Here is a 19,579-nt window from a genome sequence, read left to right as displayed (position 1 = left end):
TCCACTGTCTTTATTAGCGTTCATATGTTTACTTTCCTTTATCCAAATCTCTCCTGTCTGTCTGTCTTTTCGGGCACCCTATTGACTATATCTGTACTAGTTTTGACCAGAGCCTTATGTTCCCGGGTCAAAAGTAGTGCACTATAAAGGGAATAGGGTGCCATTTGGGACAGAACCTTTTGGTTCAGTTAGAACCCCACCGTGTCAACGTCCAGAGCGACTGTGTCTGTGCACTGCTCTGTGCCTGCCCATGTGTTCTGCATTCGAGAATAAAACACTTGTCAGCTCTTTTCTCGACAGAGCTTGGAATTGTTACCTAATAGAATGGTTTACGTGGCCAATTTCTGCCGGGCCGGGCTTGAATGTTTCCATTTTAAACTTATCATTAGAGCCCTGTTTCTCTCGCTAGCTCCACTTAGATGTGGTAGTATCTAGCAGCCGAGCATGTGTTCCAACGTCAGTCTTTCCAACATGAGCACATGGTTGTAGGGTGAATTTCGGTGAAGTTGCCCCTGAACGCTAATTTTGGGTCACTTATGCATTTCTCCCATTACTGGTAAAGGTCGGGATTGGAGGAAGGGAAGTGATCCAAGATCAGCGTCTAGGGGGAAACTTCACTCCGGAGCTGAACACATGACACGGGAACAGGAAGAGGATGAAGAGGGAGGGCAAACTGCTACAGAAGTACTGTGTCACTGTCTCACTTCTTCTCTTGCCCTTTCAACAGTCTCATACTAGTTTTCTCATGTCATGCAGTCTCACACCAGTCACTTTGCCTTGTTGAATGAATTGTCAACAACAGCACAGGTCTGCCTGTACAAAACATACTCTTATGTTATACTGGTTTACCTATACGAACATACTCTTATGTTATACTGGTCTACCTATACAAAACATACTCTTATGTTATACTGGTTTACCTATACGAACATACTCTTATGTTATACAGGTCTACCTATACAAAACATACTCTTGTTATACTGGTCTGCCTATACGAACATACTCTTATGTTATACAGGTCTACCTATACAAAACATACTCTTATGTTATACTGGTTTTCCTATATGAACATACTCTTATGTTATACTGGTCTACCTATACGAACAAACTCTTATGTTATACTGGTCTACCTATACGAACATACTCTTATGTTATACTGGTCTACCTATATGAACATACTCTTATGTTATACTGGTCTACCTATACAAAACATACTCTTATGTTATACTGGTCTACCTATACGAACATACTCTTATGTTATACTGGTCTACCTATACAAAACATACTCTTATGTTATACTGGTCTACCTATATGAACATACTATTATGTTATACTGGTCTACCTATACAAAACATACTCTTATGTTATACTGGTCTACCTATATGAAACACACTCTTATGTTATACTGGTCTACCTATATGAACATACTCTTATGTTATACTGGTCTACCTATACAAAACATACTCTTATGTTATACTGGTCTACCTATATGAACATACTCTTATGTTATACAGGTTTACCTATACAAAACATACTCCTATGTTATACACCCTTATACTCAATGATGGGTACAAACATGTTTTCTATAATCAAAGAAAATACTTCACAAACTAAAATTAGCTTCAAGACTGACGTGTTTGACAAAGGAGACCTAGAAGGGGCCATAGATGGTGATCTATTAGCAACTTAATTTGTACCAGAATAGGTCACATACAGTACAGTAAGATTTCTAATTAGCTACAGAGCAGCGCACTCAGCCCTCTCTCTCCTGTCTTCCTCCTCTCTCCCTCTTCTTGCTCTCTCTGCCTGCTCTCTTTATGCCTCCTCTCTCTCTCTTTCACTCTGCCTTCAAGAGAAATAATTAGGCCAAAGCTAATAATGTTGGTCCCTCCAACACTCTGGCTGACTTCATTAGGGAAGAGAGGGGTCAAATGTGCAGAAAACCATTCAACTGAAACAGTGTGGAGGACCCTTCCCTTTCTCAGTGTAGCTTTGTACAGTCTGTTTCAGCTAAACAATATGGTCATTAGCATAGCAAATACCTTTACGCAAAGTGACTTAAGGTATCTGTGTGTGTGTTCAGTGTGAGACCCATGCAGACATTGATTGAACACTGGGGCCTGTTCAGGAGGATGTACTGTAGTGTTATAGAACGTTCAGATAGATATCTGTAAGGTAGAGGGTTTGCAATCAGGTTCACTGTTATTATGGATCAGTATTTCACTATGTTTGTACTGTGTGTTATGTCCTGCCTCCTTTTTAAGCAAATGATCAAATGAATTTTAACCCACGGTGAGATAATAAAGTTAATCAAATCAGCTCTATTTGTAACTTTTCTGTCTGCAATGCTCTAAACATTTCACCTTCCTGAATACGGCTGGTGTTGCCAGCCCCATGCTCCAACAAACTGAACCATCAGAACAGTAGTACATTAACATAGATCTAAATGACAAGTAATCCATGATATAAACAAGACATGAAGCAGACAACTCATGAATGTACCCTTTTTTATTGGACTTATATAGAAATAATTTTTCTAAACAGAGTAGCACCGTTACTTAAGTTTTACTTTACCATGTAGAACTGTCAGAAAAATAAAACTCTCGATACATTTTCAAATCTTGTCTCTGCAAATATAACATTAGTATTTGACGCGAGGTTAAAGGCCCTTTATCATAAAATAAAATATACTTTGTTCTTAAACTTTGCTCAATAAAGTACATTTACACTCAAGTAACAGCACCTACATATACATAAACAAGTGGTAAACAAATGTATTAAAATAGAAATATTAAAACTATAGTGGTGCAACAGAAGTCTGTAAGTCCCACTGGAATCTAATTCATACAAATTTTTAGAAAGCATAAACGTTTTTTTGTTCTTTTTTGTTTGACTTACTAAGTTTTATACATTTCAACATTTCGTAATAATATAGAATAAAATATGCTTTATATTACTGAATAGAAAATATGCTGGGTGAAGCGATTTAAAAGATATTTTTTGCTGAACCTATAAAAACTCCATCCCAACAGAATACTGTCAAATGTAAATACACATCCTTGTGGCTCTTGTATTTCCACCCACAGTCTGTGTGATATTAAAATAATACAGTGATCATTGCCATAAGGTCATACTAAAAAATAAACAATATTTGAACCCAGCTACAAAAAAAGTTCACTGAACTTAAATAAAAAATATTTGTAAACATCTTTGCAATACGAAATATAATCTTTCAAGTCAAAAAAGAATAACATACTTCAATCTGTATTAACGTAATTAATATTACAACTTTTTCATCGACGTGGAATATTTTCCCATTCTATACATATATAAGCAGGATATGTTGTTGTACTCCCTTACATGGTTGGCTGACCTTAAACTGCAGTATCTTCACCTTACAAGAACTTAAGAAGTCGATGTCCTGACAAACTTGTCTCCCTCTTACATTCGATCAGTGAAACTGGAAGGCTTTTCTCTGCTAACAGTCTGACCAAACGACTCTTAAGTACCTCAGTCCAAGACCTTTCTGCCTTTCTCTTAACTTCATAAATGTTGTGTACAATTCATTACTACGACTACTGATTACTATGCTGGATTATTTTAAACATGCATTTGTAGATGTTGAAAATATCTATCTCCCTCAAGCTACAGTATGCTATAAACTATTCTGACGGAGCCCTGATGAGGGTTGTCTATCCCTTTTTTGGATACTGCAGCTTTCCTATACATACATATGTATATACACAAACATATATCCCCATACAATACGGTATAGGATCCTTTCAAGCAGAACAAGAGTCTTGTTTTAGTTGTGGTTGTTGCTATCGTAGTCAAGACCCAGTCATCTTCGTAATATTGTCAGTCAAGAAAGACTTGGTCATCTTGGTAATCAATGTTCATCTTGGTAATAACATCATAGTCAGAGAGTCATAGAGACAACGTCTTATGAAAATATACGTATGGCCTGAGTGACCCCTGTGTGGCACACGGGGCATTTGGGCTCACTCCTCTGGCAGATGCGGTTGGCACACTCCATACAGAAGAGGTTGTGGCCACAGGGCACCAGAGCTGCAATTACTTCGCTCTCAAAGCACAAGGAGCAGTCGCGGCTGCCCTTTCGGCTGGTGGAGGAGGAAGAGGATGAAGAGGAGGCTGAAGAGTCGCAGGGCACCCCGGGGAGGTGGGGCCCGGGCAGAGAGGCCATGGCGTTGGAGCTGGGGTACCCGTGGAAGCACCGGGGGCCTCCTCCTGGGTCGCTGCGGACTCTCCGGGCCAGGGGGTGATTGGTGGGTCCTCCGGCGTGGTTGTTTTGGAGGGGTGGGGACAGGCGGGGCTGGGGGGTACAGCCGCCGTTCATCCTCCTCTGGCTCGTCGCCATCCCATTGGAGTTCGTGGAAGCATTGGCTGATGGGTAGATGGCAGAGGAGGTGGAGGTAGGGGAGCTGGAGGATGAGGAGGAGGGAGTCATCCCCCGCTCGTACTGGGACCAGAGGAGGCCAGGCGGGGCCGGCGTGGGGTTGAACCCAGGCGAGGTGTCGCTGAAGGTCATGTCAGTGCAGTCGGGCGAGATGACGTCGCCACCATAGACAAAGCCATTCCCGTTGGTGTTGATGTTCAGATTGTTGTTGTTGTTGTTGCCGTTGCTGGCGGTGTAGCTGAGCGCCGGGGAGGGGGGGCTGTAGTCCGCCATGCGCGAGCCGCTGTTGGTACCGAAGTAGGAGTCTGTGGACGCGCTGCCCAGGGAGGATGATGAGTCGTTGCGGTAGTTGGAGAAAGGTTTGCGTCCCGACGTGGAGGCAGCGCTCTGCGGGTTTCTGGGCTTGGACCATAGGGTGGGGTGGCCATGGATGTCAAACCCGACGTCCGTGCCATTGGCATGGAAGTCGTTCTCGTCCTGGAGCTCAATGAGGCCACCAGTCCGCATGGTGATGTGGGCCTCGATCTCCTCCCGAGCCCGGTCCACGTTCTCAGGCATGCCCGTCACCTCGAACACGGGCTCCTTGTCCCTGCTGGGAGTCACGATGTAGGTGTGGGTTGTCTGCTGGATGCGCTTGATGGTGGCCCCCTTGGGACCCACGACCAGCCCAACCACCCTGTAAGGAACCCGGACTTGGATGGTGGTCTGGCCCGGTAGGTTGGGGGGTCCAGGGGCCGGGGGACCACCTCCCGTCGTCCCGTTGATGCTTGTGTTCTTGTTCCGGGAGGCCCGGATCATGGAGAAGTGCTCAGCCGCAGAGATGATCTCTCTCCTGGCCATAGCGACGTCCTCCCTCCTCCCGGTCACCACGAACACCGGCTCCTCGCCACGCACGGGTGTCTTGATGTAAGTGTTGGTCTTGGCTCGTAGCGCTTTGATTTTGCATCCTGTGGTTACACAGGAAAAGGTGACCGTAAGTGCATGTCAAAATGTTGAGGGACAAAAAACATCATGTGACTGGGGTGGAAATGTGGTCTATGTGCTGCTCGAAACAGCTGGGATATGTGAGTTTGTGTTTTTATTCTCAGCTATTTCAGAAAGGCTAGAAAAACAATTCAGCCTATCTTATCCGGGATAAATTCAAACCACATGCTCTACGACTATCATGTCCATATGCCAGATGAGGTCAAAAATAGCACAAGTAAAGGGGTGGGGGGATGCGTGCAGAATCCATGATTTCCCCTTAGCACAGCAACATATGATAGGAGAAATGCAAAGGAAACATCCACTAACTGTCAAGATACATTTTATTTAATTAAAATGTATCTTGGGATTATACGAACACAGATCATTCTACTTGGTTGATTCAATTTCCGGGCATAAATGCATAAAGTTCTATTCCAACCGCCTCCAGGTGTAACTATTTTATAATTGGGAAAAAAATGGGAAACAGTTGAGGAAAGCAGCCGAGGAATGAAAAATCCCTGGCGTCGTGGGCTGAGGCAGAAGCCTATCTGGGACAAGAGTGTTATAACATGACAAAGGGAGTGAATCCCTTGTGGTAATATAACAGTCTGTCAGAGCGCTGCCTGTCTATATGTATGAGCGCTACGGTAGCAGCCAAACTATTCCTTCACTTGCCTTTGTTTTGCCGAGGATAACAACTGACATCTTGCAGTGGAAGGGAGGTGGAAAGCCATATTCTGCATGTATGTGTAACAGCAAACTAACGCCCAGACTATACTAACCTACAGTCAGTCAGTGTAACATTGACTCTGGCCAGCTGCTGGCTATAGCTGCAAGATTGTATCCTAACAAAGAAACAGCGAAAATGAAAAGCAAATACAGTAACCTACTCACCTTGTCTGCCGACGATTTCAGCTACATGCTCCGAACTAGGCACAGGGACACATTCGGTCATATTGACACTCTTTTTCCGGCTAGACTCGTTGTCATATAGCCCGTTCTCGTCGTTGTCCAAGCCGAGCAAGGAGAGCTGGTCCAGAGCTAACTGCAGGGCTCTCTGGTCGTCCAGGGCGTTCTCCTGGTTGCTCCCATTCCTCTCCATCTCGGCGAACAGTGAGCTAGGCATCTTTGCGTTTTTGCAGTCTGGAGCAGTGAGCGCAGACAAAGAGGGAAAACACGGAACACGGAAGCTGGGTAGGAAAAGGAGTGATGATGGGAAAATGGGGCACCCGACCGGTTTCAAGCCAATGGTGCAAATCAGTGCGCTTTTTTCTTTTTCTTTCTCTTTCTCCTCTCGCAGTTACAAAATCAGTGCAAGCAATCCGCCCTACCAGAAAGGGACCTATTTTGTTGTTGATGAGCCCGACTCCTGAAATGTGCCTTGAGAAGGGCACAGAAATGCCTATTCCAGAGTTGTAGGTTGGCTTTGCTGGAACGCCGGCGGTGGTAATATTCCTTCACAGAGCCCCTCCCAACTGGACTCACACACTCAGCTCTTTTCTGTTTCTGTCTGACTTGCTGCAGAGCCAGACAGCACTACTGGGGGATATGTGCGAATGACGTCACCCACCAGGGCAGGGTCGGTGCGGCGCTGCTTGGTGAATTTGCATAGCCGGAACCGATTGGACAGGCGCCGTGGAATGGGAGGTCACAGAAGCGCTTCCCCAGTCCCTGAAAGAAATAGCCTATACTCCCCTCCTTTGTTGTCTCTCTACATCAAAACGCAGTCTTTTTTGATAAGAAAAGAAATGCGTTTATATTCCGACTTCCTCATGATAACTTGAGGAGCTTTGTTGTTTATGCCTACTGTGTAATAAATACTGGTCTCTTCCTGAGCGCGCATGTTTATTACAAGCGCATGTAAATAAATGAGGTCATGCGGTTATTATATCCCCATGTGGCTTTTCTTTGTGTGTCAAATAGCGCATTGTCAATCAAAAAAGCTTTGTCGGCTCATTGCATGCGTCGCTTTGTTATTTTTTTAAATAAATATACAAACTACCCAACTTACACATAGGTCTATGCGTCAAAATGAGAGCAGTTCTTAACAGTTGACAGTATCCTTAAAAAAACATAGCGCGTAATTGTATATAAAACATAAAACATGTAAATGGTTTACTTATAAGTGTTCAATGCTATGAAGCCAAAACCCAGACATTATATTACTATCATATGTCAAATGATAAGCTTTTAAAATCAATTATTAAAAACATGTGTGTTGCAGGGCATGCCCAGACATGAGCTTTTTGTTTGGTTTTTCTCTGGCAAGACCCCTCTCTCCCTCTCTCTCTCTCTCTCCTCTCTCTGCAAATGTCCGCCAGCTCTTGGCATTGAAGCCTATCATGACTCATGACACATGTATTTAATGATCACTAACAATATCTGTAGCTGTAGAAGGATTTTCGAAACATCCTCGCACTGAATTGGCACGCTCATCGTGACAGGCATTTGCCTCGGTGACATCAGTGTCCCTCTGCCTATTTGCTTGGGACTTGAAACCAACAGCTTGCAGGTAATTAATTGTTGCGTTCAAACACCACTCATTTCTGAGGATGTTTACACCAGTGAAGAGCGCAGCGACAGAGAGAGTTGCCACTCCGCGTCCTAAACTAGGGGAAAACCCAATACATAATTAGATCTACTGGCCCAGATATTAAAGCTTAGTGCTAGGATACCATACTATATATAATACGTGATGTAGGCTATAGGCTATATCAGGTCTAGTAAACGGCTATTAACAGTGTTTATTGTTTGAATGATTGAGTTAAGATGGTAATAGCCTAAACATTCATAAAGGCGCAGGTAGCCTAGCGGTTAAGAGTGTTGGGCAGGCATCCGAAAGGTCGCTGGTTCGTGCTGATTAGGTGAAAGATCTGTCAATGTGCCCTTAATTTAACCATAATTGCTCTGGATAAGAGCGTCTGCTAAATTACTCAAATGTAAAGTAGCTAAACTACTGATTAAGGTCCCCAAATTCAAGGCTCAGTGTTATTTCGATTATAGAATAAAATTTCCCCCATAAGAAATGATGCAATGAGACAGAACACAACAGCTTCACATATATTTTTTTCCTACGGGTCCTATATCATCCAACAATATAGTCCTATTGACAATAGCTATTGTCAGTTTGCATATTTATGTTTATTGCGGGGCATTATGTAAACGTTAGCCGCATGGTGGGGAGCTGGGAGGGGAGGAGGGGCGGGTGAGAGTTCTTTCTGCGTCTAGCGACCAACGTGCCCTTTCTGGCCAGGCAAGGACCCCACGGGGAGGGGGGACAGCGGGGGAGCCGCTTCTTTCAAAACAAAGGAAATTTCAAACCAATTCAGAGCCATTGAGACGAGAAACACTCGGCTTTGTCACCTCACTCTGCGCTCACAATTGCTATGCTAAAATCAACGGCTCCGAACCTGAGAACGCGGGATGGGAACCTCTTGTTACTGGAAACCCCCTCCCTCCAACCCCCTCTCTCTTTTTTTTGTTGCATTGTCACATTGTCTTGTATTAGGGGGTTTGAATGCTGGCTTTAAAACATCTGGAATTTCATTATAGATGCACGGTGCGTGATATCTGACCCACTTGAAGATATGGAAAGGACAGTGCATTTATTGTATGGAATGTAAAACTAAATGAAAATAATAGCTTTTTCCACCTGGCAGAAATAGCTATTGTTACAGGAATATACAATGACATTAAAAGAATAGCTTTTTCCACCTGTCAGAAATCACAAGTCCCATACTACTGTATATTAATAATAATTTAGTTATATAGGATTTGGTTTGTTTCAACACATTATATTGTCCTTTCACCTGCTCCATTCACAGTCTGGAATAATATAGGCATAGAAATAGATTATAATTGTACGAGTATAGGTCTATGGGCTGATCTGAGTATTTTAATGGTAAAGAAAAGGTATTATGCTGCCACCACAATCCAATCAAGGTGGGAATAAAGAACAAACTGGATATTCAGTCAAGAGGGAAATATGATTCCAATTAAAGGTGCTTCTTCATTAACATGATGATAAAAAGTGATGAGAGCTTTAGTGTTCTGTTCAGCCTACATGGCGGACAACACCATGTGGTGTATGTCCCCAGGGTCAAACTACCCATGGATGTCAGTTTGTTAGGTAAACAAAGCAGTAGTCGACCCATTCACCTCTAGTCCCCTAGGTTAGGTAAACTTAACCATTAGTGGGGGAAATGAAAACCTGACCCAGGATCAGCGTCTAGGGCAACTTCACCAAACACCTATACCGGTCATCATGAATACGGCAGCATTATAAACTGGGGTAGCGACAATGTACCATTTCCAAGGCCAACTTAAACGTCTTCACATAATAATGACTCTGAACGGGTCGCACTTTAAACAAATAAAAATGTGTAAAGGCTTACATAGCATTCATAATGTCTTCATAAGCATGACACAAATGCTTCACAAAAAAAGTCGGACCATATACAGGGTAAAAGTAATTACATCTGGTCTTTGCCAAATGTGGCATGATTCATTTTCCACCCATAGTATATAGGCTCTGTAGCTTGATGTTACCTTTTAAGATATGCGGTACCAGTCAAAAGTTTGGACACACCACTCATTTTTCTTTATTTTTTACTATTTTCTACATTGTAGAATAATAGCGAAGACATCAAAACTACATCAAAAACAAATATGGAGTCATATAGTAACCAAAAAAGTGATAAACAAATCAAAATATATTTTATACTTTAGATTCTTCAAAGTAGCCACCCTTTGCCTTGATGACAGCTTTGCATTCTCTCAACCAGCTTCATGAGGTAGTCACCTGGAATGCTTTTCCAACAGTCTTGAAGGAGTTCCCACATATGCTGAGCACTTGTTGGCTGCTTTTCCTTCACTCTGTGGTCCAACTCATCCCAAACCATCTCAATTGGGTTGAGATCAGTTGATTGTGGAGGCCAGGTCATATAATGCAGCACTCCATCACTCTCCTTCTTGGTCAAATAGCCCTTACACAGCCTGGAGGTGTGTTTGGGTCATTGTCCTGTTGAAAAACAAACGATAGTCCCACTAAGCGCAAACCAGATATGATGGTATATCGCTGCAGAATGCTGTGGTAGCCATACTGGTTAAGTGTGCCTTGAATTCTAAATAAATTACAGACAGTGTCACCAGCAAAGCACCCCCACACCATCACACCTCCTCCTCCATGCTTCACGGTGGGAACCAAACATGTAGAGATCATCCGTTCACCTACTTTGATTCTCACAAAGACACAGTGGTTGGAACCAAAAATCTCAAATTTGGACTCATCAGACCAAAGGACAGATTTCCACTGATCTAATGTCCATTGCTCATGTTTCTTGGCCCAAGCAAGTCTCTTCTTCTTATTGGTGTCATTTAGTAGTGGTTTCTTTGCAGCAATTCGACCATGAAGGCCTGATTCACGTAGTCTCCTCTGAACAGTTGATGGTGAGATGTGCCTGTTACTTGAACTCTGTGAAGCATTTAAACTCAGCAAATAAAGAAACGTCCTCTCACTGTCAACTGCGTTTATTGTCAGCAAATTTAACATGTGTAAACATTTGTATGAACATAACAAGATTCAACAACTGAGACATAAACTGAACAAGTTCCACAGACATGTGACTAACAGACATGGAATAATGTGTCCCTGAACAAAGGGGGGGGGGGGGGGGGGTCAAAATCAGTGTCTTAACTACCGTTCTGAAAAAGGGACTGGTGTGGCCACTAGCTGCATTAGGTACTGCAGTGCACAGGAGTGTCAGTGTTCTGCCATGGCCAGCAAAGAGCCCAGATCTCAATCCCATTGAACACGTCTGGGACTTGTTGGATCGGAGGGTGAGGGCTAGGGCCATTCCCCCCCAGAAATGTCCGGGAACTTGCAGGTGCCTTGGTGGAAGAGTGGGGTAACATCTCACAGCAAGAACTCGCAAATCTGGTGCAGTTCATGAGGAGACTCACATGCATCCAAGTACTCCACTGCTTGGCTAGCCAGCAAGGGCCTCAAAGATGCCTGAATAATGACCTGGCCCCCTTCCTCACCTGACTTAAATCCTATTGAGAACTTGTGGGCCCTTCTCAAACGTGAGATTTACAGTGATGGAAGACAATACTCCTTTTTGAACAGCATTTGGGAGGCTGTGGTTGCTGCTTCAGCGAAAATTGATCGTGAACAGATCAAGAAACTGACAGACTCCATGGATGGAAGGCTCATGGCAGTTATTGAAAATAAGGGTGGCTATATTGGTCACTGAATATTTTTGAAATGCCAAAAATGTTATACAATTGTCATTTTGTGTTACTTATCTGTTACACTTACTCTAAAAATTGAGAATAAACAAGTGAGTTGAGATAAATTCTTTTTGTAATTTAGTTGCCTAATAATTCTGCACACTAATAGTTGCCTAATAATTGTGCACACTTATATATATATCCCAGAGAAAGACAAAACTCACTTTTCCTTTGTTAAACATTCAGGTTTGAGGTTCAATAACATTTTGGATTGACTGAGAGCCTTGTGTTTGTTCAACAATAAAATTAATCCCGAGGAATACAATTTGCCTAATAATTGTGCACGCAGTGTAGGCCTTATAAAAGGGTTTATGAAGGCTTCATCAAGCCTTACAAGTTCTAATTCATTATAAGTGGGATCTTTGTGATATTCTTCTCTATTCTATATTGTACTGAACTGAATTGTTGATTTGTTTGCGCCTATTCAGCCCTCTCTCTGGAGCTAAGACACCTGTGTTCCTCTTTCTAGCCTCAATAGACCAATAGACAGACAGACAGTTCCTGGTGTAATGCTACTGATATTCGCTGTGCTGTTCGGCACTCAAAGCCACCCAGCTGCTTAGTGGTGGTTAGCTGTTAGCCGTTGGTCTTTTAATGAGAGGAAGATGAGATTAGCCCAAGCTGACCCAGAACAGAGCTGTCTGTAGCACATAGGCTGGACTTTAAGCTACTGCACTGTCTGACTTACTGTCTGACTGGCTGATTGCTGCAGAGAGAGAGGGTGGGGGTGGGGGCATAGAGAGAGAGAGGGTGGGGTGGGGGCATAGAGAGAGAGGGGTGGGGGAGGGGAGGTAGAGTGAGATAGAGGACGGGGGTGGGGGATAGAGAGAGATAGAGGGGGTGGGGGGATACAGTGCGATAGAGGGCGGGGGTGGGGATTGAGTGAGATAGAGGGGGAAAGAGAGTGAAAAAGAGAGGGAGAGTGAGGGACAGAGAAGCTATAAAAAGAGAGCGAAAGAAAGAGAGAATTGAATTGAATTGAATTGAATTGAAATGAAATGAAATTGACAGAGAGAGAGAGAAAGAGAGAGGGGCGAAGGAGAGACCAAAAGGTGTGTGCGACAAGGACAGAAAAAGAATAGAGAAAGGCAGAGTGTAAAGAAAGACAGAAAAAAGAGATAGATGAGAGAGAGTTAAACAAAGAGAGAGAGAGAGAGAGAGAGAGAGAGAGAGAGTGACCTAGCTGGACAGGGCTTAATCAGTCCTCTCAACCACCTGCTTAGTGACATAGTGACACAGTGACACAGTTGGCTGCAGTTACATCTTAAAGGGCAGCAGATGCCTCAGGTCACAGGAAACGTCATGTCAGAGGAATCATTATGTCACAGGATAGAGAGAGGGAGACATACATAAAGAGATAAAGAGAGAGAGAGAGAGGAGGAAAGATGGACTGGCAGAGATACTTTGTCTGACGCACAGAAGACACACAAACAGGGCTGGTATGCTGCTGTGACATAATTGAATATTATTTGATGGCTGTGGGTTATAGCCGTAGTAAAACTAGGTTATAGGTAGAGCCTTAGTTTATGACCAACTTTACATAACATAATAGCCGGACTGGCTGAATTGTAATACATTACATGCTGTGTGTGTGTATGTGTGTGTATGTGTTGCAGCCATATCACCAGACACTAGTCTCTGCACCAGACATACTAGCCTTATTCAAGGTTACATAAAGGAAAACATTTAAGGAGCAATTCTAGTACTATCGCTATGTTCTCAATTGAAATCCAATGCTAGGTGATACAACGCTATTTATTTCACAGTAAGCTTTATATTTTTTCTTATCCATTGATTTGTATGGAGAAAAACACGGCAGCTTAAATGAAATGGGAAACAATACAACAAGATAGTGTTTAGGTCTACAGTGTTGTGAAGTACAGTGTGAAGGGATGATATATCACGTGTCCCAAAAGGAACCATATTCCCTACATAGTGCAGTACTCTTCACCAGGGCCTGTAGGGTAGTGCACTATATAGTGAATATGGTGCCATTTGGAACACAGGGATGATAGCCAGAGGCACAGCTCTCTGGGAAGTGATGAGAAAGGTGGCGTTATAGATTTTGACAGCTGCCTCATCAATATGTATTTATTCAACTCTTCTATCTGATATAAAATGTGTCCGGGCAAAATAAAATACAAATATGTGAGGTGCATTTCTATATTCCATATTAGGCTTCATATTATGTCTTGTAAATTGTATTGTATCTGTCAAAGAGAATACAGTGTACTATTTCAATTTTATTGTAATTTATTGTGTATAAGATAGAAGAAAACCAAACACTGTAGGTATGATAGGGTGGGGAAAGGGCTGTTTCTTCGTCTGTGTCTCTGTGAGAATGTCATTGATAAATGCTGCAGTGGCAGTAGGGAGTGGTGCAGGGTAGTACTGTGTTTGCAGGTAGATGCAATGCTGGTTCTTGTCTCTCCTCCCGCTTCCTCCTTCTCTCCTCTCCATGCCTGCCTGTCTGCCTGCCTTCTTCGCTTTCTCTCTCTCTCTCTCTCTCTCTCTCTCTCTCTCTCTCTCGCTTTCTCTTCTCAATCCTTCCCTTCCTAGCTGCATCTCCTCCCTCCCTCCTGCTCTCTATCTCCTCTCTCCCTGTCTGCCCCCTCCTTCGCTCTCTCTGTCTCCCTCCTCCCTTCCCCGGCTGTGCGCACTGACACACTGAACTGAAGTGGCACTGATTCTGTAGCCTGTGATTGGCTGACAGCCAGACGGCCCTGAAAGCCATGCAGCGCGCATCAGGAGTCAGAACTGCGTCCCAAATGACACCATATTGTCTATATAGAGCACATCAGTGCACCCATAGAGCTCAGGTTAAAATTAGTGCACTATGTAGGGAATAGAGTGCCATTGAACAGTGTAGTCAGGACAGCTGCCCCACAATGCACCACAACACCAACCCTATTTTTCCTTCTTCTCTCCCCCACTGCCACCTCTCTCTGTCTCCTCGTCTTCCTTCAGTCTCTCAATACATCACCATGCCAACTTCCTCCTCCTTCTCTCCATATCTCTTAACTTACTTTTTCATTCCCTTTTTCATAAATACACCTCCCCTCTCAACTACACACTCTCTCTCAATTCAATTCTGTCACGCCTGCTCCCACTCTTCCCCCCTGGTGCTCAAGAGCGGCGGGCTCCCCAGCATTACTCACTCCTGCCATCATTATTATGCACACCTGCTTCCCTCATCACGCACATCAGCGATCATTTGGGCTTACCTGGACTCAATCACCTATTATTTCCTTCCCTATATCTGTCTGTCCCCCAGCTCTGTTCCCTTCTTCCACATTAACGTTCGTATGTCGTTTTGTTACCCGTGTGCTGGCGCTGTTCCTGTCTTGTTCCTTGTCTGTTCCTCATTAAATGTTTCACTCCCCGTACCTGCTTCTCAACTCCAGCGTCGGTCCTTACAAATTCAAAGGGTTTTATTGGCATTGGAAACATAAACTACCTTTCAAAAGTTTGGGGTCAGTCAGAAATGTCCTTGTTTTTGAAAGAAAAGCACCTATTTGTCCACAAAAATAACCTCAAATTGATCAGAAATACAGTGTAGACATTGTTAATGGTGTAAATGACTATTGTAGCTGGAAGCGGCTGTTTTTTAATGAGATATCTACATAGGCGTACAGAGGCCCATTATCAGCAACCATCACTCCTGTGTTCCAATGGCACATTGTGTTAGCTAATCCAAGTTTATAATTTTAAAAGGCTAATTGATCATTAGAAAACCCTTTTGCAATTATGTTAGCACAGCTGAAAACTGTTGTTCTGATTAAAGAAGCAATAAAACTGGCCTTCTTTAGACTAGTTGAGTATCTGGATATTCAGCATTTTTGGGTTCGATTACAGGCTCAAAATGGCCAGGAACTAAGACTTTCTTCTGAAACTTGTCAGTCTATTCTTGTTATGAGAAATGAAGGCTATTCCATTCTAGAAATTGCCAAGAAACAAAAAAATAAAAGATCTTGCTGCTGTGACTGCACACTGTGGTATTTCGCCTAACAGATATAGGAGTTTATCAATGTTTGATTTGTTTTCAAATTCGTTGTGGGTCTGTGTTATCTGTGGGAAATATGTGTCTCTAATGTGGTCATACATTTAGCAGGAGGTTAGGAAGGGTAGCTCAGTTTCCACCTCATTTTGTGTGCAGTGGGCACATAGTCTGTCTACGGTGGCCTCTCTCAATAGCAAGGCTATGCTCACTGAATCTGTACATAGTCAAGGATTTTCTTAACTTAGAGTCAGTCACAGTGGTCAAGTATTCTGCCATTGTGTACTCACTGTGTACACAGCACCCCCTACTCCTTTTCCTTCTCTCTCGCAAACCATCAGCTTTCAGCTCTCCCCTCCTCTCTCCTTTCCCCCCTCTTCTCCCCTCCTCTCCTCTCTTCCCCTCTCCCCTCGTCTCCCCTCCTCTCCTGTCCCCTCCACCGTCAGATAGAATTCCCCCTCATAAAGACGTCCCTCTTCCTCTATTCCTATACAGGGAAAAAAACCCTACTCTCTGTTGAATGAATACACAAGGACTGCCTATAAACCCACTGGAGGACTGGGGATTTGGTGGAAGGGGAGAAGAGAAAGAAGAAAAAACGCTTGCTTCTTCCAGGCTCAGCAGAATTTACTGGCCGCAGTCAGGAGTGAGGGTGTGAGTGAGTGCTGTCAAAAACACACCGTTCAAAGGTTAACTAGGGTGTGTGAGTGTGTTTTTGTGTGTGTGCTTGCTAACCAGGGTTAGACCTTTGACATGAGTTGTACTTCCTTACCGTTATCCAAGTGTTCTATTCTGACGTTCCAGGTCAAATTAACTCTAGTCGGTTGGCAGCCCTTTATGACATCACCAATTGGAATGTTCCATTTGGGAGTGTTCTAAAATCAACTTAAGTCAACCCCCCCTCAGCCCGCAATCCCAGAGGCACTCACTTCTCTCTCTCTATCAGCATTAGGTCATCCTCTCAGTCTAAAGACCACTACACACTTCACGCAAACAGAGTGACGGAGCGACATATATGGTCCACTTCAAAAATGTTGCCACACAAAATTACGTAAAACTACATGTAAAAAACGACACTTCTGTCACTGCGTTTCTGTAGTTTGCGTGAGGTGTGTAGGGCCCTTAAGCCCTAGGGGAGACAAACAGGCATGGATGAGTAGCCTGACAGACAGTCAGGATGCGGCCCAAATGGCACACTGTTCCTGATATAGTGCACTACTTTTGACCAGAGCCCTTTGGGAAACCCTTGGTCAAAAGTAGTGCACTACATAAGAAATAGGATGCCATTTTGGGACGAAGGCAAAATATCAGGCAGAGCAGTGTTGATGGGGATTTTGATAGGTTCATTATATGCCTTACAGACAGGAAGCGCTCTGATGGACTATGAGTGACGATGATGAGTCCACTGGCTGTAATAGGACCCTAATGACCAATGGGGCTGGGTTGCATTAGCTAGTGCTGGTAGTGCAGATAACATGGATGTAAGATTGCATCCAAAGTGTATGTAAGGCTGGGCCTCAAATGGCACCCCATTCCCTTATTATTCCCTACATAGTGCACTACTTTTGACCAGAGCCCTATGGCTAAGTGCACTCTGAATAAGTTGCCATTTGGGATGTATCTGAAGTGTATTACAGCCTATACCAAGGGGTCTGGACCCCCCCAAGTGACGCAGAGGTCTAAGGCATTGCATCTCAGGTCAAGAGGTGTCACTACAGTCCCTGGTTCGAATCCAGGCTGGTTCACATCTGGCCGTGATTAAGGAGTCCCATAGGGCGGCACACAATTGGACCAGCGTCGTCCGGGTTTGGCCAGGGTAGGCCACCATTGTAAATAAGAATTTGTTCTTAACTGACTTGCCTATAGTTAAATAAAGGCTAAATAAAAAAAAATGTTTAAATGGCACAGGCGGGTTATGCTGCCATGTAGAGTTGCAGTTGCTGATTCAGAGTGGAGTAGGATGAAGTTTCCCCACTGATCTATGGTCACGTTAGCTGCTTCTCCCCTAATGGTTACGGTTAGAATTCTAAAATATGGTAAGCTGGTCCTAGATCTATGCCTGAGGGCAACTTCTCCCCAGAGCGGCCAGAGCAGAGATCGGCACCAAAACAGCAGCTCATTTACTGCCATATTCTGGAACTGGGCGGCTGAGAGTTTCTTTTAGAAGCTGACCTTAGCAAGTTTAGTAGTATGAATCCTGCCTTTGTTCCACTGATGCCGTAAGACTGCTCCAGGTCGTCGCTTTGAACTGTGTGTGTGTGTGTGTGTGTGTGTGTGTGTGTGTGTGTGTGTGTGTGTGTGTGTGTGTGTGTGTGTGTGTGTGTGTGTGTAGTGTTTGTATGTTTGTGTGTGTGTGTGTGTGTGTGTGTGTAGTGTTTGTATGTGTGTGTGTCTCCAGCTGCAACAGGAAGGGGGAAGTGATTTAACCCTCTTCTTTGGGGGACAAATGGTGCTCAGCACGTTCACACACACACACACACACACACACACACACACACTTATGTGATAAAACAGAATATCAGAAAGAGTCATTTTCCTGAAGAAAAATGTTGTGCTAGCTTCAGCTGTCCAAAAGTATTTTTATTGTAATGGAAGAAGTTTAGAAGTTTAAAATGTTGAACTAATTGCACATAACTCTTTTACATAAAGTTTAGAATATAGCTACGCATCAAGGGGATTTGGCCTTAGTACAGAGAAACTATTATACTGTACAGGTGTTGTAAAAAGCACAGTAGCCATTGACTAGGCCCCTGTACACACTCAGGTTGTACAACTGATGTAAGAATTTGACACAATGGGTTATGATACAACTGACATGTCTGCACAAAGACTTTTACACAACCATTGCTCAGTGTCTCCACAACGCATTTGTAGTTATTTTTGTGCAGAAAAAAATCTGTTTCTAATCTAATGTAAGTATAACACCGTATACATTCAAGGTAAAGTTTAACCGAAAGCTAACTACACTGGAAACCTGCGTTTGCTGTTTTAAGGAGGGCTTCCTCCTTTTTAATCACAGTATGGTGCAGGAGGTGCTCTCACACTAGTAGGTTAAGGTTCCCTCCAACTGATTCGGGCCCCGGCCCTTCTACAGAGAGCATAAATAAATAGGATGTTGTATATGTTTTTCTTTCATTCACATGGAAGTGGGTCAGCCACTAAAATTAACCGAGCACGCTCCTTCAGAAGTGCCGTGAATCAGTTGATTGGCTGGCTGACGCAAATGCTCCTTTCAGAAAGAAAGAAAGAAAACGGACATAATCCTTCCATGTATTGGAGCACCAGAGGATAGAAGAAAGTAAGGATGGATGAGGGAGTGAAAAAGAGGGGAAAGAGGGACAGGTAGAGGTTGTGTATGAAGTAACGAGGGGTGAGGGGTGAAAGAGGGAGAGATAGAGAAGTTGTGAGGGAACTGAAGATCTCGTAGGAGATCTTTCCACTTTTTCTGTTAGACCGACTAAGGTTAAGATTCCTTCAAGGAGTTAGAACCATTTCTCCCCTTGGTTCTATTGACTCCAGGTTCAATTGATTGGGCGGTTGGCTGACTTCCAGGACAGGCAGCTCCCGGGCCTCCGCTCCCCCAGCGAGAGACTGCCTCAGTGGGGATAGACGGAGCTCAATGCTGGGTCTGTTCTCTACATGTGTGTCCCTCCCCCTCTGCTACCACTGTACATCTGATAACACATTAGACTCAGCAAGGGGAGGGAGAGAGAAAGAGAAAGAGAGGAGGGAGAGAGAGGGCAGGGGAGAGAGGAGGGAGAGAGAGGTCAGGGGAGAGAGAGGGGAGGGAGAGAGAGGGCAGGGGAGAGAGATGAGGGAGAGAGGGGGCAGGGGAGAGAGAGGGCAGGGGAGAGAGAGGAGGGGAGAGAGAGAAGGCAGGGAAGAGAGAGAGAAGAAGGGGCAGCGGG

General features: G+C 43.9%; 1 protein-coding gene across 1 annotated transcript; it reads right to left on the bottom strand.

Annotated features, from left to right (window-relative positions):
• Positions 1–2,490: 2,490 nt before the first annotated feature.
• On the bottom strand, positions 2,491–6,999 carry LOC115203423 (RNA-binding protein MEX3B). Its single transcript, XM_029768112.1, has 2 exons — positions 6,278–6,999; positions 2,491–5,364 (listed from the first exon to the last, which is right to left on the bottom strand). Exons 1-2 carry the CDS (start codon positions 6,507–6,509, stop codon positions 3,944–3,946), a joined length of 1,653 nt encoding a protein of 550 aa, XP_029623972.1. The 5' UTR covers positions 6,510–6,999; the 3' UTR covers positions 2,491–3,943.
• Between the last annotated feature and the right edge of the window lie 12,580 nt (positions 7,000–19,579).

This window comes from Salmo trutta, chromosome 12 (assembly GCF_901001165.1).
Source record: "Salmo trutta chromosome 12, fSalTru1.1, whole genome shotgun sequence".
Lineage (NCBI taxonomy): Eukaryota > Metazoa > Chordata > Actinopteri > Salmoniformes > Salmonidae > Salmo > Salmo trutta.
Note: the sequence above shows the minus strand (reverse complement) of the source record. Positions and strands in the feature narration are given on the sequence as shown.

Excerpts from the sequence above, each read along its gene's own strand:
- LOC115203423 (XM_029768112.1), bottom strand. The coding sequence starts at position 6,509 with ATGCCTAGCTCACTGTTCGCCGAGATGGAGAGGAATGGGAGCAACCAG. Across the intron at positions 5,365-6,277 it reads TGAAATCGTCGGCAGACAAG|GATGCAAAATCAAAGCGCTA; the intron begins GTGAGTAGGTTA and ends GTGTAACCACAG.